Here is a 26,145-nt window from a genome sequence, read left to right on the forward strand (position 1 = left end):
TTGGAATCCAGCAGCACAAAAGAGTCAGTTCCGTCAAGGACTCTCGGAACAAGTAAAAGATGAGCTTGCCAGAGTAGAAAGTCCTGACGACCTCGAGGCTTTCATTAAATTATGTATTCGAATTGATCAGAGACTTACTGAAAGGAGAAAGGAGAGACTGGGAATCTTAGGCAGTAATGGTGGCATGCGTTTTTCTACTACTCAGTATTCGCCTAAGGGTCCAAGAGTTTTTCCTGATTCTGACGCTCCTGAACCTATGCAGGTGGATGCTATTAAAAGGTCTATTACTACTCAGGAGAAAGATAGACGACGTTCAGAGAACTTATGTCTGTATTGTGGAGACTCCGGACATTATGCAGTTAATTGTCCCAATAAATTTAAAAGAACAATTGCAGCAACGGATGTTACAGTATCTGAACAAATAAACTTAATTTCTCAGTCCGTCTCACCTTTGATTCAGGAAGCAAATAAAGTTAATTCCGTATCAACTCATTTTGTTATCCCAATAAGGCTTATCGTTGAAAGCAATGAAATACCTTGCTCTGCTATGCTGGACTCAGGGGCCGGGGGAAACTTCATGGACATAGAATTTGCCCAAAGTAATAACATTCTAATAAGAAATAAACTCGCCCCTATTAATATGGAAACTGTGGATGGCTCACCTTTGTCTTCAGGACCAGTTACCCACGAGACCATCCCACTGAAGCTCTTAATTGAGACTGACCATCAGGAGACCATCAGCTTTGAGCTGATCACATCACCCAAATTCCCTATTATCCTAGGCATTCCTTGGTTCTCTATCCATAATCCCTCCATCAACTGGGAGACACGTTCTTTAAGCTTTACATCTGACCACTGCAAAAGACATTGCAAAGAATCTTATCAAATAAGCCCTTCACCAACCCAGGATTTACAAGCAGCTTTGGCAACCATTAAGTCATACGACAAGCTACCTCCACAATATCTTGAGTTTCGGGACGTTTGTGATAAAAAGGGTGCAGATCAGCTGCCTCCTCATCGCTCTTATGATTGTCCCATTGAATTGCTTCCAGGGGCAGAAATACCATTTGGGCGCCTTTATTCTTTATCAGAACCTGAACTGAAGGTGCTTAAAGAGTGGATTAATGAGAATCTAGAGAAGGGTTTTATCAGACACTCAACCTCTCCTGCTGGGGCAGCCTTATTCTTTGTGGTAAAGAAGGACTCCACCCTGCGTCCGTGTATTGACTACAGAGATTTAAATAGGATCACAATTAAGAATCGCTATCCACTCCCGCTCATTCCAGAAATGCTTGAGAGACTCCGCTCCGCCAAACTCTTTACCAAATTAGATTTACGGGGGGCATACAACCTTGTCCGCATTCGTCCCGGGGATGAATATAAAACTGCTTTCAGAACCAGATATGGACATTTTGAGTCTTTGGTCATGCCCTTTGGGCTTTGCAATGCTCCCGCAACTTTTCAACATTTTATTAATGATGTTTTTCGAGATTTGCTTGATCAGTTTGTAATAGCATACTTGGATGACATTCTCATTTTCTCTGATACTTTGGAAGAACACCGCAAACATGTCTGTATTGTTTTCGAGAGATTAAGGCGGAATAAACTTTACATCAAACTAGAAAAGTGCGAGTTTGAACAAACTCAGATCCAGTTCTTGGGATACATAATCTCTTCTGAAGGGGTAAGCATGGATCCTGATAAGATCAAAGCAGTGGTGGATTGGCCTGTCCCTAGAACTGTTAAGGAGATACAGCGATTTGTTGGATTTGCCAACTTTTACAGAAGATTTATAAGGAATTTCTCCAAGGTAATTGCTCCAATTACACAGCTGACAAAGAAAGGGATGCCCTTTTTGTGGTCACCTGAGGCACAGACTGCCTTTAATAAACTTAAAACTCTCTTCACTTCTGCGCCAATCCTGGTACATCCAGATCCAGAACTACCTTTCATCGTAGAAGTTGATGCTTCTAATTCTGCTGTGGGAGCTATCCTTTCTCAGCGAATTGGAGAAAAAATGCAGCTTCATCCTTGCGCTTATTTCTCTCGACTGATGTCTCCTGCCGAGAGGAATTATGACATTGGAAACAAGGAGCTGCTGGCAATTAAGGAAGCATTTTCTGAGTGGAGGCATCTGTTGGAAGGGGCTAAGCATCCTGTAACCGTTCTCACCGATCATAGAAATTTAGAATTTATTAGGTCTGCTAAAAGGTTGTCATCTAGACAAGCACGTTGGACCCTTTTCTTCTCTAGGTTCAATTTTGTTATCTCGTACCGCCCAGGGTCAAGGAATGGTAAGGCTGATGCCCTATCACGGATGTTGCCTGGGCCCCTCCAGGAAAGAAACTCTGAATGTACAATCCTGCCTCAAAAGAACTTTCTAGGGGCCACAAGTTCAAAGACATTTCTTAATCTCCTCAAGGAGGGGTATGAGAATGACCAACTTCTTAATAATCCTCCTAAAGACATTAACCTCAAGTACAACAATGGTTTTTGGACTCAAGCACATTGCCTCTATGTACCTGAATCAGTTCGGGTAGAAGCCCTCAGGTTGGTACACGACTCTAAACTTGCTGGTCATTTTGGGGTTTCTAAGACAGAAGAACTCTTATCACGTTCCTTTTGGTGGCCTGGGTACAAGAAAGATGTAAAGAGATATGTGGCTTCATGTCTAACCTGTGCTCGCAATAAGACACCCCGATCTTCTCCTCTGGGGTTACTTCTACCACTGCCTGTTCCATCAAGACCATGGGGGTCAATTTCTATGGACTTTGTGGTTGACCTTCCTCTTTCGAAAGGAATGACCACCATTCTAGTAGTCGTTGACCGTCTCACTAAGATGGCTCATTTTATTCCAGTGAAGGGGGTACCCTCTGCCGAACATACTGCTGAGGTAATGGTTAGAGAAGTTTTTAAACTTCATGGAATTCCTGATGATGTGGTGTCTGACAGAGGGGTACAGTTTACCTCAAAATTTTGGAAAAGTTTTTGCTCAGCTTTGGGTGTAACAATTAATCTGTCCTCAGCTTTTCATCCACAGTCTAATGGTCAAACCGAGAGGACCAATCAAACTCTGGAGCAATACCTTCGATGTTTCGTGAGTTATCTCCAGGACGACTGGGTGGACTACCTTCCTACGGCTGAGTTTGCTTATAATAATTCTAAACATAGCTCCACTTCCCAAAGCCCTTTTTTCCTAAACACCGGGTATCATCCAGTTTTTATTCCTGATCTCCCTATCCCAACTTCAATTCCTGCTGTTACCAACAGACTAACTTCATTACATGAGATCCAGGAGAAATTGACCGATACATTGAAGGAGGCGCAGGAATATTACAAGAAGGCTGCTGACAGACACCGTAGGTCTATTCCCACCTTTCAGGTAGGTGACAAGGTCTGGTTATCTACCAAAAATTTAAAGGTTCAGGTTCCATGTGCTAAGTTGGGTCAAAAGTTTATTGGACCTTTTGAGATTTCTGCTCAAATCAACCCTGTCACTTTTCGCCTAAAACTTCCTGACAATATGAAGATTCACCCTGTTTTTCATATATCACTACTCAAACAGTTTCATGAAAATGCCTTTTCTGGAAGAATTCATCCTCCTCCTCCACCTGTTGAGGTACAGGGTGAAGAAGAATTTGTAGTGGGAAAAATTCTTGACTCCAGGAACAAACTGCAATATTTGGTTCAATGGGAAGGCTATGGGCCAGAAGAAAATTCTTGGGAGCCTGCAAAGAATGTCCATGCCCCTAGATTAACAAGGGAATTTCACCAGAGGTTCCCTCAGAAACCTGGCCCTAAGACGTCCAGTGGACGTCCTGGGAGGAGGGGAGTACTGTCAGGACCTGGATTCGAACCTGGGACCTCAGCTGTGTCTGGCAGTGAACCTTCTCACTGAGCTATCTGGGATGCTGGATAGCTCCCTGTCTGATCTGCTGGACAAACCCATCTGATCCATTGAACATTCCTGCCTTGTGTCTTGATTGTCTTGAACCTTGAACCCCTTGCTCCTCCCACCAACTTCCTGATATAAGCCATGTCTCTGCACTTCCTCCTTGCCAGAATATTGTGCTATCTCCAGCCTGTATCTCGCTCCTGTCTTCTCTGCTGCCGTCCATATTTGCTACTGCTCGTTATCGACCCTTGGCTTGTTATCGACTACGCTTCTGCCTGATCCCAACCTACAAATACTCGTTATCGACCCTTGGCTTGTTATCGACTACGCTTCTGCCTGATCCCAATCTACAAATACTCATTACCGACCTTTTGGCTTGTTTACCGACCACGCTTCTGTTTGATCCTTACCTGCTTATCTGCTATTGTACCCCGGCTTTCTCACCTCCTGGTGGGGCAATCCTGAGGACCGCGACCTGGCGCTAACACGCAGCAAAATCCATCTCCACCTTCAGGAGCTCTGGTGAATACCGGTTAGCGCTTAGATTCCGCACCTCAGGTGACCCCGTGTCATCAGCCAGGGTGACCTGCTCAGCTGCTATAGCTACTGGCCTCTGAGCCTGACCCCAGACCGTGACACTGTGATTGGCCAAGCATGCGGGTCATAGTGCATGCTTGGCCAATTATCAGCCAGCAATGCACTGCGAAGCCGCAGTGAATTATGGGCCGTGACACGCCACTCGAATTTGGCGCGAACGGTCCGTAACGTTCGGATTTCGACGAACAGTCGAACATACGATGTTCGAGTCGAACGTGAGTTTGACTCGAACACGAAGCTCATCCCTAGTTGATACCAGGTCGGTTTCAGGTATCTGCACTGTTTGCATTAAAAAAAAAATACATTGAACAATAGATTAATGAACACAGGGCTACACTTATGTTTTTATGTCATATCTACCTGTAGTTTAGCTTTCATTTAAAGAACACAGGTAAAACACATCTGAAAAAATGTTCAATTAATATTTTTGTAGTTACAGTAGGTGCTTTGCCACCACATTGTTATTTATTTGCCTCTCTCTCACTACTATAACATTAATGTTATGCTGCACCACCCTACTCTTTTTATTGACCCCGCATCTCTCCATAAAGAGGACCTGTCACACACATTTCCTATTACAAGGGATGTTTACATTCCTTGTAATAGGAATACAAGTGATTTTTTTTTTAAAGTGTAAATAAATAAATAAAAAATAAAATAAAAGAATAATAATAGTAATAAAAAAAAGCCCCTTTCCCCGGTAGCTCTCGTGCAGAAGCGAACGCACATGTAAGTCCCGCCGACATATGTAAACGCTGTTTAAACCACATATGTGAGGTATCACCACGTGCGCTAGAGTGCCAGCAACAATTCTAGCACTAGATCTCCTCTGTAAATCTAAACTGGTAACCTGTAAAAAAATTCAAAGCAATGCCTATGGTTGTTATTGGAATCTAAGTGGAATATGAATGTAATTTATTTGTATGATTTTACTTTTTGTATGGATTTTTTTTTTTTTAATTAATAAAGAGATTTGTAAAAAAAAAAAGCGCTGCCTATGGAGATTTTTAAGTACCCAAGTTTGGCGCCATTCCATGAGTGTGCGCAATTTTAAATCGTGACATGTTAGGTATCTATTTACTCGGTGTAACATAATCTTTCATATTTTACAAAAAAATTGGGCTAACTTTACTGTTTTGTTATTTTTTTAATTCATGGAAAAAAAAAAAAAAAAGGAGTTTCAAAGATTATTGCACAAATACTGTGCAAGATAAAACGTTGCAATGACCGTAGTTTTATTCCCTAGGGTGTCTGCTAAAAAAAAACATATATAATGTTTGGTGGTTCTGCGTAATTTTCTAGCAAAAGAATGATGATTTGTACATGTAGGAGAGAAGTGCCAGAATAGGCCCGGTATTGAGGTGGTTATAAAAGCCTGGTATTGAAGTGGTTAAAGAGAATTGTTGGATGAAAAAAATTGGTACCGAGATTGTGATTGTAGCTATGTTCCCAGTATAACCACTTCAATACAAGACCATATACAGTATATACACTGAGCAAAATTATAAACGCAACACTTTTGTGTTTGCCCCTATTTATCATGAGCGGAACTCAAAGATCCATGACTTTTTCTACGTACACAAAAGGCCTATTTCTCTCAAATACTGTTCACAAATTTGTCTAAATCTGTGTTAGTGAGCACTTCTCCTTTGTCGAGATAATCCATCCACCTCACAGGTGTGGCATATCAAGACATCGAAAACCAGTCAATATCTGGTGTGACCACCCTTTGCCTCATGCAGTGCAGCACATCTCCTTCACATAGAGCTGATCAGGTTGTTGATTGTAGAATGTTGGTCCATTCCTCTTCAATGGCTGTGCAAAGTTGCTGTATATTGGCAGGAACTGGAACACGCTGTCGTATACGCTGATGCTCTTTTTCTTTTGGACGGTGCATTCCCAATCGGTCTAGGAATAGTATCACCTCTATATATACACTCTGGCAGTATAGTTCCAGCACTATACTATCTCCAGGAGGTTATACTTTACTACGGCTCACTGCTGCACTTGAGGTGGCGTTGCTACTGTTTATGCTGATCTGGATGCCAAATGTTATCCTATGCTTAGTCCTGTTAATCAGTTCTTGTATTCTAAATTGTGCTATTGCCATTGTTGATCCATGTTATGCTTGCCTAGTTACCACCATATTGGTTGATAATATATTACGTTTGCCCTTACTCTTTTTTCCCACTGGGATTCCCGGTGGTTTTCCTGTCGGGAAGCACATGTCAGGAATCACAATAAATTGCAAGTAATTGACCACCACCCAAAAGTTGAGATCCACCAAATATCATCTAATTTTAATGGCAAAAGTGGGCTTCAACACTTTTTAAATTGTTTATTTTCGCTTTTTAATTTATCACAACATAACAAGCAACCAATGGAAGCAAAACAATTATTCTCATTCATACAAACGTTGACTTTTGCAGGTCTCTGCGTTATTCTCACATTGTTTCAAATGTATTGATTTTATAAGTGTTAACAATTTCAAATACAATCTGTTCTCATTTCAGGTTCATCTCGGGAGAGGTGAGTAAGTTCCTTTAGATCCAGTCCAACCATGGGGTCCAGATCTAAGCAATAGGACAGTATATAGCTTAATATTATCGTTTTTACTTTGGGAGGGATGTATTATTATAACAGAATCTAAGAAAATGCACTGGAGGGTGGATTTGAATATTTCCAATGTAGAAAAATTGTTTTCTGGGTGTAAAAAACTGATTAAAACCAATCTCTGGGCAAAAATGGACCCCCTCCCACCTCTCCCTTCCACCACCCTTTCCCCACACAGCAGTATTTTTAACCACTTAAACCCCTGACCATTTGGCAGGCCAAAGACCAGGCCACATTTTGCGATTCAGCACTGCGCTGCTTTAACTCACATGCTGGGTCAGTGACATCACAAGAGGGCAGTGCTACCAGGTGACATTGCCAGATGGCCCTGCCCTTACCTATATAAGAACTGTTAAATGACAAGCCAGGCATTTATTAACCACTTAAGACCCAGACCATTATGCAGGTTAAAGACCTTGCCCCTTTTTGCAATTCGGCACTGCGTCGCTTTAACTGACAATTGCGCTGTCGTGCAATGGGACTCCCAAACAAAATTGGCGTTCTTTTTTCCCCACAAATAGAGCTTTCATTTGGTGGTATTTTATTACCTCTGTGGTTTTTATTTTTTGCGCTATAAACAAAAATGAAGCGACAATTTTGAAAAAAACACAATATTATATACTTTTTGCTATAATAAATATGCCCAAAAAATATATAAAAAAAAAAAAAATGTCATCAGTTTTGGCCGATACGTATTCTTCTACATATTTTTGGTGTAAAAAATTGCAATATACGCGTTTATTGATTAGTTTGCGCAAAAGTTATAGCGTCTACAAAATAGGGGATAGTTTTATGGCATTTTTATTAATAGTTTTTCTTAACTAGTAATAGTGGCGATCAGCGATTTTTTTTTATCGTGACTGCGACATTATGGCGGACACTTTTGACACCATTTTGGGACCATTGTCATTTTTACAGCGATCAGTGCTATAAAAATGCACTGACTACTATAAAAATTACACTGGCAGTGAAGGGGTTAACCTGTAGAGGGCACGGAAGGGGTTAAGTGTGTCCTAGGGAGTGATTCTAACTGTTAGGGGGTGTGGCTATAAGTGACATGTCACTGATCGCTGTTCCCGATGACAGGGAACAGACGATCAATAACATGTCACTAGGAAGAATGAGGAGATGTTGTGTTTATACTGACATCTCCCCGTTCTTCATCTCTGTGACCTGATCGCGGGACACTGGCAGACATCGAGTCCATGGGTCCCGCGGGCGTTGCAGACGTGGTCACGGAGCTTTCGACAGGGTCGCAAACGCGCTACCTTTCACCAGTGAAGACAGACTAGATCTTGAGCAGACAGCCCCTCATTTATCTCTCTGTAGCTTCAGCATCCAGGCCCTCTGGTCGCCCACCCTCCAGGCTGGACTGATCCTGTGCAGGAAAAGACTCAGAGCTCAATGTCCCACAGCATATTTACAGTCTCCCAGCGACCTTCAGGGCTCTGCAGCCTGGGATTGGCCAGAGCTAAACAAATTGCAATCTGCATAGCTCCACATCTATGACCTAGTGATTTCTCACAGCTCTCTTGAAAGCAGAGATAGCCATCAGACTGGCAGCAGCTAATAACATTAAACTGACCTACAGTAAATAATCAGCTGCACTGGCTACAGTCAGCAGAACCAAATTTACCTAACACAATAATTACAGCCACACTGGCGAGGCAAGCTAAATGTACCTACTAAAAGCACACCCAGCTCCACTAAACACAGTTTTCCAGCTCTAAAATCTAACTTATTCTAGCATCTAGAAGGGTGCTGCATTAAAGTAATGTGATTTTTAGCCACGTTTGAACAGGGAGATTTGGATCTCATCTTCATGGGGTCCACCAGAACGATCATTTTATGTCTTCAATTGCTTCTTGATGAAAAAAAAATGAAAAAAAAAAAAAATGAAATGCCTAATACATTTTCAATCTGACCCACGACTTCACTCTTGGCTGCTTGTGTAAAGCAGCTTGGCCAAACATCTTTCTGAGCTGGTGCAAAGCATCTGTGTATAGGGGCAATCCCAAGCTTTAAAGTACGTGGGAACCCAGTCACTAAAAAGTCATATACAGTAGTCTTCATTATTGTTGACCAAGCCATATTTTGTGATACAGCACTGCGTTACTTTAACCACTTCCGGACCGCCCGCCGTCATTATACTGCGGTATTTTGAAGAGGAATATCGTTGTTATGGCAGCAACTAGCTGCCATAACCCCAGGATCCTCTTCTTCAGCGGGCGGTCCGCTTTCAGATAAAAGTGGTCTCTGTGGCAGATTGTTTGTGAAATCACTCTTATCGGCAGTGGGAGAGGACTCCCTCTCCTGCCATGCTCCGGTGCCCTTCGCCACTTACCGGAGCAGTTAGTAGTGGAGGAGGCGATTGGGCCCTCTACCTGGCTTGGTATGGTGACACCCATATCCATACCATTGCAGGGCAGAAGCGACATCAAAATGTCACTTCTGCCCATAACTCTTAAAGAGCACTTTTTTTAATAACATTGCATTTTTTTATCGTGTCTTTTTGACCCCAGATCTCATATTTAAGAGGACCTGTCATGCTTTTTTACTATTACAAGGGATGTTTACATTCCTTGTAATAGGAATAAAAGTGACAGATTGAGGTTGAGTTACTAAAGGCAAAGCCACTCTGCACTACAAGTGCATTCGATGTAGATCGCTGTAGATCTGAGGGGACGCTCTGAAATGAGGAGAAGCTCTGCTGATTTTATCATCCAATCATGTGCAAGCAAAAATGCTGTTTTTTTATTTTGCTTGCATGTCCCCCTCAGATCTACAGTGACTGCACTTCCAAGTGCATTTGCAGTGCAGTTGTAGTGCAAAGTGGATTTGCCTTTAGTAAATAACCCCCAATGTTTTTTTTTTAAAGAACCGTGTAAAAATAAAAGGAAAAATAAATAATAAAAAAAATGTAAAAAATGTAACCGTGCCTCGTCCCACCGAGCTTGAGTGCAGAACCGAACGCATATATGAGCAGCGCCGCATATGAAAACAGTTTTCAAACCACACATGCAGTGCCCTCTTTGGCTCCCCCCCATGCAATTTCGCTCTCCACGTGCTCTGAGACATACAATAAATATCAGCAAGACTTAAAGTCTGTTTACTGTATCAGATCAGGCAGCGATTGTGATTGGTTGCCAGAGGTTACAGCATATCATTACCACTTACTGACTGGTTGCTAGAGGTTACAGCACACATTACTGCTCACTGATTAGTTGCTAGAGGTTACAGCACATTATTTATGCTTATTGATTGGTTGCTAGAGATTACTGTACAGTAATACTGCTCACTGATTGGTTGTTAGAGGTTACAGCACATCATCTCCTCACTGCAGAGATCCATGCTATACATATGAATGCTGCCTTTATTTACATACCAATGCCGCCGGCTGCAGCTATTTACATATAAATGCTACTGTTTTATTTTATTACAAATGATGGTTATTTACATGTTAACACAGGGTCTGCAGGTGAGTCATCTGTACACAACAATAGGGCAGAGCTGTGCAGCATTAGTAGCAGCACTTTACACTGAGATACAGGTCTAAAACTTCAAGGGGCAAGGGAATTTAAACTAGGAGAGTTGGCAAGTATGAGACAGCTGCTTTGGCCCCCACAACAATAACAGGGCCCAGGGCAGCTTCCCCTTTTACCCTACCTTAAAAACGGCCCTGCACACATGTGAGGTATCGCTAGCCCTAGACCTCCTCTGTAGCTCAAAATATGCAACCTGTAGAATCTTTTAAAAGTCGCCTATGGAGATATTTAAGGGTAAAAGTTTGTCGCCATTCCACGAGCGAGCGGCGCAATTTTAAAGCGTGACATGTTGGGTATCAATTTACTCAGCGTAACATTATCTTTCACAATATAAAAAAAAATGGGCTAACTTTACTGTTTAATTAAAAAAAAAAAAAAATTCCCAAAAAAACTACGCTTGTAGGACCGTTGCGCAAATATGGTGTGACAGAAAGTATTGCAATGAGCACTATTTTATTCTCTAGGGCGTTAGAAAAAATATATATAATGTTTGGGGGTAAGTAATTATCTAGCAAATACTACTGTTTTTATCTTGGAAACACCAAATTTCAGAAAGAGGCTTGGTCCTTAAGTGGTTAACTGACAATTGCAACGTTGTACACAAATAAAATGTCTATAAACAAAAAAAGACTGACAATTTTGAAAAAAAAAAAAACACAATATTTTTTACTTTCTGCTATAAATCCTATCCACTAAATGTCTTAATAAATTTAGGCCAATATGTATTCTGCTACATATTTTTGGTATTCCAATAAGTGTATATTGATTGGTTTGTGCAAAAGTTATAGTGTCTACAAACTATGGGATGTTTTTATTCCTTGATTTATTTATTACTAGTAATGGCAGCGATCAGTGACTCATAACAGGACTGCAATTTTGCAGTGGATATTCTGACACTAACTGACACTTGTGACAATTTTTGGGGACCAGTGACGCTAATACAGTGATCAATGCTAAAAAATATGCACTGTCACTGTACCAATGACACTGGCTGGGAAAGAGTTAACATCATGGGCAATCAAAGGGTTAGCTATGTGCCTAGCCAGTGTTTTACTACACTGTGTATGATGCTTTTGCAAGGGGAAGAAATTGATTTTTTTCCCTGCTTTGCAGGGACACAAATTCCATCCCTTCCCTCCTGTCAGAACGGCAATCTGTCTTGTTTACATGGTCAGATCGCAGTTCTGGATATCTACCTAATGACAGCTGCTGGAGGTCATCGGGTACTGTGCACCTGCCGATCGGCTTCCTTATATAATCACATATATAATCACAGTTACAATTTTTTTTGTAGCACAGAGTTTCACTTTATTGAAGAAGAACTCCAGGGTGGTGAATTCATTTGCACAGTAGTGCAGTATATTTAGTTAGGCAAAACCCCTGACATTCTGCATACTTTTTCCTAAACTCACTGGGCCGGATTCAGATACAATGGTGTATCTGTCCGGCCGGCATAACGTATCTTAGATACGTTACGCCGCCGTAACTTTGGGCGCAAGTTCTTTCTGAATACGGAACTTGCGCCCTAAGTTACGGCGGCGTAACGTATGTGGGCCGGCGTAAGCCCGCCTAATTCAAATGGGGATGTTGTGGGCGTGTTTTATTTAAATTTGGCTTGACCCCGCGTATTTTACGTTTTTTTTTAACAGCGCATGCGCCGTTCGTAAAAACATCCCAGTGCGAATGCTCTAAAATCCACTGCAAAACGTCATTGCTTTCGACGTGAACGTAAATTACATCCAGCCGTATTCGCGAACGACTTACGCAAACTACGTAAAAATGTCAAAACTCGGCGCGGGAACGACGGCCATACTTAACATAGGATACGCCGCACATACTCCTCATATAGCAGGGGTAACTTTACGCCGGAAAAAGCCGAACGCAAACGACGTAAAAAAAAAAACGCCGGGCGGTCGTTCGCTTCTGAATCGACGTAAATAGTAATTTGCATATTCCTCGCGTAAACAAACAGAAGCACCACCTAGCGGCCAGCCTGAAAATGCAGCCTAAGATACGACGGTGTAAGACACTTACACCTGTCGGATCTTAGGGATATCTATGCGTAACTGATTCTATGAATCAGGCGCATAGATACGACCGAGCGCACTCAGAGATACGATGGCGTATCGGGAGATACGCCGTCGTATCTCTTTCTGAATCTGGCCCATTGTTTTAAAAGCTGTGATGTCATCATTCTGCTTCTGAAAGTTTCTCAATCCCCAGGGTTCGGAAGGAGTTGTCTCAGAAGAGGAGATGTCACTTTCTATTAGTGCTCTTCACCACTCACTGAGACTACTCACTGAGACTACACATCCCAGCATGCCCTGGGATATTGCGTCTGTGTGGGTGTGCAATGGATCTGAAGTGTGCTACACAGCGGCTTCAGACTCACCGTGCCCTGCTTTGCTCTAATTTTATGACAGTACATTGCACATTGTTTCCCCACAGTGCAATATGGGAAGCTGATGTGATGAAGCTCGCTTTCTCTGAGCTGTGCACTTCTTGGCCCACCAGTGAAGTGTCTGGTCATAAGAGGTGGGAGAGACCAGGAGACCAGGAAACCATCCAATTAAACAGCACAGTGGGTAGATAAGACTGGGAATCTCAGACTCCTGGGTTTAACCACCTCAGTGGGCAACAGCGTGATCATGTCTCCCCTGCCTTTACAAAAAAACTACAGGGGGGATTGTACAAGACTTGGTCTTGTGAACAGAATTTGAGGGGGGCAGAGGGCTCCTAACTGAACAAAGAAAGCTGAATATCTGGGGGGCAAGAGAACTGTGCACTGCAAGACCAACAGATTATTTAAAGATATTGAAGCACCTGTACAAATATGTAATTAAAAGTGTGCCCGGAGTTCTGCTTTAAATCTCAAGGTGTCTTAAAGTTACATAGGCAGTTTTGTTTTTGTTCTTGACCCTCACTAAAAAGAACACCCATATGAATAAGTCTTTGCAAGAGAAATCACAAGCAGAACCGGTTTTCCAGTTAATACAGTGCTCCGTGTGATCGAAGCCCAGAGAAAGTTAATAACCCACTAGAATTAATTGATTATCAATGTGCTTCTATTACTGCCCCATACTTCTAGGTTGTGCTTTCAAGGGAGCTTAAATATCACCTTTATGAATAATCATATCAGAACACCATCTTTTCTTTTTTTTTTCTCCCTTAAACACTCTGGTTATGATGACCTGCTGATTTCTGAGTCTTTACAACCAAAAGACTTAAATATGCACTACAGAAATCCAGCTTAATCCTTTGCTGCTTGTTTATCCGATCACCTTGGGAATGGTACTTCACTTCATAATGCACAATATTCATTAGCAGTCACATGCATCTATCTCAGTAGAGGGCAGTCATGACTTAAAAATCTTTTCTTTCTAGACGCAGCTGCCAGGGATGTGTTAAAGTGAATGCAGTCGCAGTCCCACATGAGACATGAAATAAGTAATATTACTAATGATATCCACTATATTTCTGACTACTGTATTCCATGCAAAGATTGATATAGCGGTGTAAATACATACAGGATGAAATATAGCACCGTAGAAAAGCTTAAGCCTCGATTTCCACTGTAGAATTTAAACATATCACTTCGGCATCTGTCATGTTTTCATGCGTGTGATATATCGTGATGCCATTCTATAGATTTTGCTATCACAGCAGTGAAATACACATGAATATTACTGAACTTTTAGTTCAGATATTAAACCCTCTACTTGCTTAAGAGGAATATATCAGGACGAACATAAAATCTTGGCTGTCATACTTATCCTTGCTTCTCTACTTAAGGCTCATTTACACGGTAGTCTCTGAAGAGCGATCTGTGGTGCAATGGCTCTTAGCAAGCATTGCAGGTGCGGCAGCTGACAGGCATTCAGAAAGTGATTTTGCTGAATGCCTGTTTTTTCTTAGAGGCCAATGCAGTTTTTGTATGGGAATACTATGCCACAACTGCAAGCCTAGCGTTTGACATATGCCCCGTACACACGATCGGCTTTTGCCCAGCCAAACTCACATCGGAATCCCAACGGAATTCCAGCGGAGTAAAAGAGAAAATCCGATTAAATTCCTCTGAAAAAAGTCCGATGGCGCATTAACAGCGGTCGGAATTTTCAATGGAAAAAGTCTGTCTGACTTTTTCCATCGGAAATTCCGATCGTGTGTACAAGGCTTTATGGTTGTGGTGGCACGTCATTCACATGAGTATGGACAGTTCTGCCGCCAAAAACAACAAAGGGGCGGAATTTTTGCTGCAAACGGTGTTGTCGCTGCATGCATCCAACACTGTCAAGCTGCCTTGCAGCTTAAAGCGGGGGTTCACCCAAAAAAACATGTTTTAACATTAGATTCAGGTGAGTTGTTAGAAGCACAATGGGGTGTTTTTTTTTTTAAATCGTTGCCGTACATACCGTTTTATAGATATATGTTCTCCGCGGCTTCCGGGTATAATCTGAGGAATTTAAATTTAAAAAATAAACCCGATTGTGCTTCTAACAACTCGCCTGAATCTAATGTTAAAAATGTTTTTTTGGGTGAACCCCCGCTTTAAGGAAGGTGGTTTAAAAATGCTGCTCAACCATCTATTTTGATCCCATTTCCCAAGCGCAAGTACAGTAAGGCTTAGTGAGTTGATCTGGAACAAACATTAGTGGTGTCTCCCAACACCTATTGTGCAAATTCTAAGTGGCAGACCTGTGGCAGGCTAATCAGAAAATAGGTCAGCGGTGGCAGCTCCCACCAGAAAGATGAGGTTACCATTATCCACTGCCTTTAATTTTGGTTTTGAACTCAGTGAGCTTGTCTTTGAGATAGACAGATGGCAGCACATTGCTGGTACAGTGTCTAGGCACAAAGGTTTCTGATCACTGTTTAAAGAAAGATCAAACCTTGCTAGGCTCCTTTTTCACACAAATGTGCATGTCACGAAAGCTCTCCACAGCAAGTTATCTTATCTTGGCATTGAACAGTGGGAATATGTCTGAAAATATCCACATTAGCAAAGATTACCATTAACAGTCATGTAATCACAAGTAATTCAGACCTTTTCGACCTCTCTGAGAGGTGAAAATAAGCATTTCCAAAAGTCAGAAGTGCATTGTTTAAGGGCAAGCAGATATCTCTACCTACCTGTCACTGTCAAAGATGTATGTGTGTGTGTGTGTGTGTGTCTAAAGATGGGCTGTGGCTCATTAAAATGTCATTGAATAAAACCCTATTGTATTTCCGTTCTTTTCAGTACTTGAGAGTATTAAGGATACCCAATAATCCAAACTTTAGATCACTGTCATCCATTTTTGTTTCAATAATTTAAGGAATCACATGATGATTTGCATGGCTATGCGTTATAAATGAAGGGTAAAGGCAACTATGGCAATGCTTCGTAGCAGAAAAAATTGTCTTCTTGTATGATTTTTTTTATCTGCAAATCTTTTTTCCCAACCATAAGAACAGTGCCAATGTATCTGCAGAGTAAAAAAGAAAGATATTTATATTCATAATGCGTAACAAATGCTTGTGGATATGAGTGATTTAGCTCCAGGCACCACCATCAGAGCAGAATTTTAGATCTGTTGGAAATTTTCCTTTTTTCAGTCCAGTGATCAGCGTGAATCTACAGATCACACACTTTCAGACATGAGATTGAAGCACACATGTCTATGACAGGCTTTTGGTCAAAGAAAGGTCTTCAGATAGTCTTGTGGTTTCCTAAGATATGACTGCCACCTAAGGTCTATAGGCACCTTTAAAACTGAAATGACCACGAGCAGATCTGTAATCTGCAAAGAACACAATGTTAAAATATAGCTACAATTGGCACTGTTCATGGGACACACTCATTATCTATCCCTTTATTGCAAAAAAGGAGGTGGAAGGAGCTGAAATCATTAAAATAAGTAAAACGCAAGCTGATAAAGCTCTTTTTATCTTTCTTCCGTAGTTTAAACTATAAATTCAGGTTAATGGGAAAAGACCAGTACTAATTTTATGAAGATGTTCTGCAGATTAGTAGCTTCTTCAGCAGAAGGGCAGAGGCTGTCAGTGGCAGTACAGGAAAAAATATGGACACTGCGAAGGAAGGGTAGAATCTCTCCATAAAATGCTGCAAGAGAAATATAGGCCTAAAGCTGTGATGAAACACCTAGAAGCATTTTATTTGCAGAAAAACATATTTCACCAGCAAGCTTATTTAAATGGCAGTTCAAAGTGCAAGGATGATGCGAAAAGTGCAATAAGCCCTAGCAACCAATCAGAATTAACCCCTTACTTTTATGACTACAGTGACCTGAAATTCTAACAGCTGCTATGATTTCAATGCAATCTTGCCTTTGCTCAGAAATACATATAAGGAGCAAGGACAATCTGCAAAGTGAGAAACCAAAAGTACCCAAACGCGTTTACCTTCAGAAGTCAGAACAACAATGAGCTGCAAATGCAGTTAGCCTACTTCACTAGATATGCTTTCTGGTTTCTGTAGTCAAATCAGCTAAGACATTATTTCTGATTGGTTACCATGGATTACTATACCTTGCCTATCGTCTCCACTCTTACCCTGCACTATTCCTTAATAATAATGAAAATAGCTTGGATTTCATAAGATACTGTACTTTGCCTTATTACAGCAGCACAAATGGAGATTATATGTAATGTTTTGGAGGCTAGATCTTTAAATTATGGAATTTAGCAGGCACAGAACACTCCGATTATATCTGAAGAGGAAAGTCGATTGCAGAACATAAAAGGGGATACATTTTAATCCAGAGCTAATATTTTAGATCACAAAAGTCCCAAGGGAAATTTGTTTCTACTGTGAATTCACTGTATATGGTATGTATTGTATATGTGTGTAAAAATGTATACAGGAAGCCTGCATACAGACCAGAACAGGATACCGTTTATAAATATAAAATAGGGCTCATTAAAAAAAAACATGTTGGAGGTTTTGCCCATAACTACCAGTTGCTACCAGGTGTCATATTTTCACTAAAATCTGGAAAAATAAAGCTGACATCATATTTGCTACTGTCAGTAAACCCTTATTCTTTCTTTCTTCTAGCTGATATAAATAACCCCTTAGGTTCTTTTTTCAAGCCAACATCATTTCTTTATCACATACGCTCATTTTGTTCTTTTACTTACTAAGGCAAACATCAATAACCTAGCAACCAATCAGGAATCACTTTTCATTGTTCCCACTGCTTTGAAAAGGTGTAAGTATATTATATCGTGTCTGAATGTTGTGTTATGTGGCAGTCGTGGCAGCTGTACAGTTTGTTTTTCTCTTAATCTACCAGAATCTCTGTTTTGGTCTACATGTTTGTCAATGTGTCTTGTAAGATGGTGTCTTTTTTTTTATAATCCACAAATGGAACTAGTTAAGCAGAGCATGCAATGCTCCATTATCTGTGATTAATATGATACTATATAACAGTGATATAGATATAAATAGCTGGCCCTCAGATCCCCTGTGTGCTGTCTCAGCCCATCAGTGCTTCAGCTATATCCTCATGCATTGCTGATATGGAATGGGGCCTGAGTTGGGATATCTCTCTCTTCTCCAAACTGACAGTTTAATTGAAAAGTTTCACGCTGCAGTGGCCAAAACGCCACATCCAGAAGCTGTCAGGTCTACACTGGGTAGAGGAAATTACTTTAATTGCTCTTTTTTAAACTCTTAACTCTTGCTTTACCAGTATGCCTTTAACCACTTATATAACACACCTCTGCGTAGATTCAAAAGTGTTCAAAAGATTGCAGTTCAACTATTCACTGATAAGAAGTGCAGGACGCAGATGTGTTAGCTACACTGGAGACACAATTAAATGTCCTTTATTTTTATTTCGATAGGACAGAGCACCATGGAAGAAACTTAAGATACTTCCAGAATTCAATTTTGTTTGGTCACTGGTAGTCTTTAAGTTAAGATATTGGCATACCATTACGCTTTGTCTTGAGGCAAACCCAAGCTTTGTCCATGCAAGGCAAATCAACAAGTTTGCTTTAATGCCCCCACCCCCAAAAGCACATACTGATAATTCTTTCAATCTTTACCAGTCAGTTCAGCCACCATGAGCAAGATGAGAAAGCTCTGTATAAGCTTTGAGTTACTCTAGGTACAAATCTCATAAGGCATTTCATACCCATGTGTTACAGCCATGGACCTAGTACCAGTTTTGTCAGATGAGAGGAAGGGAAATTAACCATATGCAACTACATTTCTGGATGTATCAGGTATTTTCTTCCATTCTCATGGCTCAACAAAAAGGTGAAAAAGCAAAGGAAACATAAGCATGTGTTTCTAGGTGTGGTTGGGGGCAATAGAGCAAATCTGTTGCTTTTCCCTTCATTGTAAAAGCATATATTTAAGTTAAAGTGGAGGTTCACCCGAAAACTTAATTTTTAACATTAGATTGATGCTCATTTTGTCAAGGGGAATCGGGTATTTTTTTTTAAATCGAAGCAGTACTTACCGTTTTAGAGATAGATCTTCTCCGCCGCTTCCGGGTATAGTCTTCGGGACTGGGCGTTCCTATTTGATTGACAGGCTTCCTACAGGCTTCCAACGGTCGCATACATACTAACCATCGGCTACTCGTGACGCGATGTATGCGACCGTCGGAAGCCTGTAGGAAGCCTGTCAATCAAATAGGAACGCCCAGTCCCGAAGACTATACCCGGAAGCGGCGGAGAAGATCTATCTCTAAAACGGTAAGTACTGCTTCGATTTTTAAAAAAACACCCTATTCCCCTTGACAAAATGAGCATCAATCTAATGTTAAAAAAAAAAAAATTCGGGTGAACTCCCGCTTTGAGGAAGGCATAGCGACAGAGATAAGCTATAGCCTTCCACATACCATTGGCAGCACATGAATTCAAGAGCTTTATTGACAGTCAATTGTTTTTACGAAAATTCTTTCAGATTTCTCAAAGTTTTGCTAAAAGCACAAAAAGTTCCTTCTGCATTCAGGCCATATTCTGACTAAACTGCTAGAACTGTTGACATATCTACAGTAATACAATTAGTACAAGGTCATGAGAACAAAGAAATACGATTTACCAATAACCAACACAAAGAAATCCTATTTCATTTGGTCTATAGCTTTGCCAGAAAGCCTCCTTTAGATTGATTGTCACAGATATTCTATAAATGAGGTCTACCTGCCATGGCACCAAACAGTAGTAAAGCCTTGGTAGAGCTAAGCTTCCTGAATCCATTTTGGCTACAGCAGATCTTTAAACTGACTCCACCATATAAATCAAATAACCGTAGAGATAAAATATTACTGTTTATTTACAGACATCAGTTGGAGGTCAATGATAGCTACCTAACCATCCATCTTGGAGAGCAACAAGCTTCTTTATGAACATTTTCTACCTGGTCACTAGCATTTCCTGCAGTGATGGTGGTTCAAGGTTGTCTGGAGTGGTCTAAAATGCCTCAGATTCAACTCTAACATCTTGTGTTACTGTTATATTTTCTAAAGCATTTCATTTTAGTGCACAGGTTTTTACCGCTAACAATTTGGTACAATAAAAATTGGTGGCATGAATTGTATCAGAATTTTTGCACTGTGATATTAGTTATTGCTGTGTTGGCTTACAGTATATAACATTAGTGTTAGAGGTTAGATTTAGGTTACATTTTTTTGTTAGGGACTTGTAAAGCATTGCACCCATGATCAGCAGATCGTGTGTGTATGTCACGGTGCTTCAGACTGTCTATGTTTCTGTCTGCCTTTATCTCCAATATGGGCAGGCAGTTACACTGTGACAGGAAGCTCAGTGAACTACCAAAAGCAATCAACAACACTCTAATGGGTCATTGAGAACTACAAACTGACAGCTGCAAAAGCTGTCGGGACTTGTAGTATTCCCATTCACAGAATACTGTGATTGAATGACACAGCCACATTTTTTTTATTTGGGACAGCTAGCAGGGGAGAAGATCCCCATCGTTCTGTCAAAATGAGGTCTCAGGGGAGGGGGGGCTGCGAGGGCTGGTACATTTGAAACATGTTACATGTTACACACCTAAATATGGGTATAACACGTAACATGTTACATAAGGTGAACTTATCCTTTAAAGTGGATGTAAACCAGAAATTGTATTTATTTATTTTTGATGTCACAATGTACAGTATACGATTTCCTATCATCTGTGCCCAGTCTTGCCACACAGAGTTAATCCAGCTCTGAGCAATCCTCTTTTATTGTTCAGTGAAATAAAACAGAAATTCCCACCCCACTCCTTTTCTGAAGTCATGTGGTTACTTTTCTGGGTTTTGGCTGGATGTTAGTGATCAGAGCAGAATTCAGTGCATGGGGAGTGTAGAGGTGGGCGGGGAGTCTACTGACATCAAAACTCCACCCACCGAGCTCCAGAGAACAGACCCACCCACAGAATCTGCAGTTTTTCAGGTCTCATACCAGACAGAGGGGAGACATTTGACAGGTACGGATACATGCAGGAGGCATGTATATCCTTATAGATCAGCACTATGGCAGTAGTTTAGAAAGGATGAGAGTGGGTTTACATCCACTTTAAGGTTGTTGCCAACTTTTTGAGATGTGGAATTTATAAATACATAACAAATTAAATAAAAAATGCCAATGCCAAAAAAAAGGTATTCTGTAAAAAGGTACTGGGCAACAATAATCCAATATGTAAGAGAACTAGAAATCACTATTCACATTTGTGTAGGACTAGCACTTGGCTTGGACTTTTCTATTTTCGCATTGTAAGTGGTGTCCTTTAACGTAAAATGGATACCACCATTGCAAGTTATATGGTAAGTGCAAAATAGTATATTTTTATGTAGGGATGTGGATTAAAAGGGATTTTGCAATGATCCTGTGGGATAAATTAACATCACTATCTTCATTGGTGTAAATAGCACCAAAGCTATGGCTATATAATACAGCCCCATTAAAAAATTCTGTAAATACAAATTGTGTATGTCTCTATCATATCCCCAGTCATTTATGGATTTGAATTTCTGTTCCTGTGTGAAGCCATTTTTCCATTATATAAGGTCATAACTAGGGTTGTCCACTTTTTTAAGACCGAGTACAAGTACCGATACTTTTTTTCAAGTACTCGCCGATACCGATTACCGATACTTTTTTTTTTTATGTCATGTGTCAGTATTTTTTTTTATTTTACATTTTAAATTTTTCACTATTTTTTGTTGTTTTTTTACGATGCTTTATTGGGGGGGGGGTGGATGTGTCAGTGTGTTTTTTATTTTAATACGTATTATTTTTTACAATTAATTATTTTTTATTATTTATTGCCATTTGTTTTCTTAGCCCTGTTGGGGGGCTTTGGTGAGATATCAGGGGTCATAACAGACCCCTGACATCTCACCTTTGAGACAGAGAAAGGAACTAAGGACACAGATTCCCCAGTCCCTTTTTCTGCTGTACTGGAAATGAATGGACTGGAGACAGAGGCTCCTATCCATTCATAAACTGAAGCATCGTAAACACAGTTTACGATGCTTAGTCATATGAATGGACAGAGTCAGTGATCACTGACACTGTTCATTCAGAAAAGGTAGGAGCCTGGCTCCTACCGCCACTCTCCATCCTGACAGAGGGGGCGGGGGAGGACATGGAGGGGGACACAGAGCACAGAGGGGGGAAGCAACAGCACGGAGGGAGGACACAGAGCATGGAGAGGGGAGAGCAGAACAGAGGACAGCAGCGGCACGGAGGGGGAGAGCAGAACGGCAGCGCCACGGAGGGGGGATACGGAGCATGGAGGGGGAAGAGCAGAACAGCAGCGGCATGGAGGGGGAGAGCAGAATGGCAGCGGCACAGAGGGAGAGAGAAGAACAGCAGCGGCACGGAGGGGGGACACAGGAGCATGGAGGGAGAGAGCAGAACGGATGGGGGAACTGGAGGAGGATACAGGGAAAGTCAGGTATCGGTAAAGTATCGGAGCATTTTCCCCGAGTACAAGTATTTCGGGGAAATGCTTGGTATCGGTCCCGATACCGATACTAGTATCGGTATCGGGACAACCCTAGTCATAACCAAGCATGTCTGAGGTAAGAAAACCCTGGTTCCACTAATTCAGCATAAACCACCCCTAATCATTGGTGCCAGTCATATGAGGTGTAGTGAAGAAGACAAACACAATATTTCATGGGGTGGGGGGGGGGTGGTCTGATCTAGTACTGCCTATCAGATGGTTTGCATGGATTGTAAGTAAATGTGTTAACAGGTTCTACTTAATGAGTTCAACAGCTCTTCTTTTTAAAACAATATCCAAATTCCTATATTGACCAGGTATCTTCTTTTCCTTTTGCTGCATCAAAATTTGATTCATGTATCTAAAAACGGGTGCTGTTTGCATATTATATATATATATATATATATATATATATATATATATATATATATATATATATATATATATATATATATATATATATATATATATATACAGTTTTCCAGTGTCTACTGTTTATCACAATAATAATTGCAGCTAGTGTGTGTGAATAGGTTTAAACACCGGCTTTAGTCTTTAAACAATGCTTTGCATGAATCTCCATTTGAAGCAAGAGGAAAAAAAACACTTTAAGTTTCAAAATAGCCACTGAATGAACTGTACTTCTACATAAATCTTCTATTTTTTCCCTTTTCTCTCAAGGGAAAACTGTCTCCGATCATAATGAACTAGTTTCTACACCTTCAACGGAATGACTATCATCATTTGTTTTAAAACAAATTACAGAGCACAGTATGTATGCGTTGCACATTTTATTTTTGCTGTCATTGTTTCAATTGACTGCTAATGCTTTCCTTTTGTAATTATTTTCCTTTAGCAGTGATTTGACGCATGGTATTTAAAGTTATTCCTTTTGTGAGTTTGTTCTGTAGGCAGATGCAAAAGAGGGCCACATAACCTAAACAACCCCTTCTGTCACGTGACATTGGAACGTTATTAACATTAATGATGCTATTTATGGTGAGACAGATCACTTAGTAACCCTATCCTGATGATAAAGTATCAGCTCCCCAATCATTAAACCACACCTTTTCCTTGTACCCTCAAAGCTTGAGTCCCTTTCTTGCTGCATGGGTAGCAGTGTAAGAAAAAAAAAGAAAGCAGTATTAGTGCTAAACTGAAGCTGGCACCTTACCCACTTCAAGCAAGTAGCTCCCTAGGAAAAGGGAGGGGGCATGGAAAGCTGTCCTGTATGAATTCAGTACAGACACCCATTTTCTGAAGGTCCAAGCTACCATTTGCAATCCAGTATTACTCTGTTGTTTGTATTTGCAGTCCACCCATCTACTCCTAAAGACTACACACAAGTGCAATGAATTGTATTCACCCACTGAACAAATCACAGTCATGAGATGGTAGCTGCTTTGCATGTGGAGCAGGCAGGCTGCCTGAGTGTGTCTGCTTTTGTCAGTCCAATTCTCTCTCACTGCTAAATCTCTGAAGCCAGAGAAAGGAATATACATTTTTTTTCCTTCAGCTGCAGGATGGCTCTTGCTGCATCTGTCTTTCCTTCTCCATAAGCCCCAGGGAGCTCCTGATTTCCTATGTCTGGGATTCCACTCCACAGCTTTGCTAAGGACCAGTTGATAGCATCAATGAGGACTGCATCTAAGCATCTAGTCTCCAGCAGGTGAATGGGACTGGAGAGACCAGTACTACACATGTAAATGAAGAAGAAGCTTTTTTTTGTGGTTAGTAGAAGCATCTCCTAACCTTTGATTTCAGCTGCTGGGGCTTGGGGATAGTCTGCTAACATGTGCAGTGCAGAGGCATTCAACTGTGACTGTCTTGGGCTATCACTGGAATCTTAAAACCGCCAAGGAAGTCCCAGGGAATCCCATATTAACTAAACTTCGTGGGGATTTTGTTTCTAACAATGACACATTACTGGCTCTCTTTTTGGAGTATGGTTTTAAAATACTGGGCAGTTTTGTTCTGCTACATCGTCTGGCTTCAGGACTGTCAAGGAATGCCACACGTTATTCGCATAGGTAAGTGCCTGCAATTCTTCTTTCGCTTGCACCTTTACCGACCTTGTGTGCCAGGGGGATGCAGCAGTAAAATGTCAAGCTGTGTTGTTCCCTGTTTTACTGAAAGGGTTAACTGTGTGATTTCCTCTGGAGGAACGTCTTTGAGATTGTTCGCTGCAAACTCTAGATTGAAACAGACGACTTATAAAGGGACACCAACTGTCCGGGTTTCCCAACTGTCCAGAGTCTACATTTTGATGACAGCTGCATACACCTGCCTAGCTTTATCAGTCCTTCACTGCAGTTTATTTGAGCTGTCCCTAAGGACACAGATATTGTCTGCGACTGTGCCCATAGATCTGCATGCAGGTGGAATCGTACAGCGTGCCTGCTGATGCTGACATTCTTGTTTGCACCATTTAAAACAGTACTTTATTAAAAAGTTGCTTATTTTGAAACACCATTTGTTATTCCCTGCAAGGGAATTCGGCATTGAAAGGGTAAGGCTTTTGAGAGCACAAAGCAAGCGCTGTAGTTTGAGATTTGAGATACTGTCATCGCGTTCTATGAACAGATGTCTAGTTTTGAAACAAAGTGGCAATGTTTTCACCTATTGTCTTCAGTGATGCTTCAGATCAGCTGTGAATTCTTCTTTCTGTGCTGTCTTTGGCTTTGTGTTGTGCTTCTTGAAAACTGTGATAGTCTGTGATAACTCACGCAGTTGTTTCCCCCTTCATAGCAAATTAACTTTAGGTTATTCATCCAGGGGTAGCCAAAAGAGTATGTAGGAAGCTTCCCAGCTAAAAAAAAAAATCCGTTAAGGTTATAGACTGTGCTGTCTCTTCATTTATTGACCTTGGGGGTCCACTAATCTCTTGGCTCCCCAAGGACAGACTATACTAAATTAGGTTAACAGATGCATTTCACTGAGTATTGAAATAGGACTCTTCCACCTATACTCACACGGTCTGTGACAATGGCAATTTGGAATATAAGAGGTTTATATTTGAAATCTATCCGCAGCTTTCATTTCTATCAAGGCCTGTAAAGTAGGGTGCAATCGACTTTCCTAAGAGTTACTTAGGAAATCAATGTTGATTTTCTTAATAAGAGATTTTATTGCTCTAGATGTATACACTTGTAAGTTTTAACTTTATAAAGTGAATACTTAGCGTATATATGTTTTACAGCATGGTGAGTTTTCATTAAGATATGAATTTTACATATTTTACCTTTTAAGTACTTAACTAGGTACTAAAGGGTTAATATCTCCTGGTCTTACTGATAAGAGATTTGGCATATCAAATATTAATATATATATATATATATATATATATATATATATATATATATATATATATATTTTTTTTTTTTCTGTTTTCATAAGTCGGCAAAAACAAAGTACTACACTACAGTTTTTTTCAATGTCAGGTCTCAAAGCAGGAACATCTATTTGCAGTTATGCCATACTCCAATGGATCTTCACTTTATGAAATAGATTTTATCATC

At 40.7% G+C, this 26,145-nt stretch overlaps 1 protein-coding gene across 1 annotated transcript in view; it reads left to right on the plus strand.

Annotated features, from left to right (window-relative positions):
* The first annotated feature begins 23,745 nt into the window (after window positions 1-23,745).
* GRIK3 (glutamate ionotropic receptor kainate type subunit 3) overlaps window positions 23,746-26,145 on the plus strand; it is a 710,309-nt gene continuing 707,909 nt past the window's right edge. The window contains exon 1 of the mRNA XM_040337236.1: window positions 23,746-24,657. Coding sequence (XP_040193170.1) covers window positions 24,543-24,657 — 115 coding nt within the window. The 5' untranslated portion in view covers window positions 23,746-24,542. The remainder of the gene's footprint in view (window positions 24,658-26,145) is intronic.

The sequence above is a fragment of the Rana temporaria genome, chromosome 2 (genome assembly GCF_905171775.1).
Source record: "Rana temporaria chromosome 2, aRanTem1.1, whole genome shotgun sequence".
Classification (NCBI taxonomy): domain Eukaryota; kingdom Metazoa; phylum Chordata; class Amphibia; order Anura; family Ranidae; genus Rana; species Rana temporaria.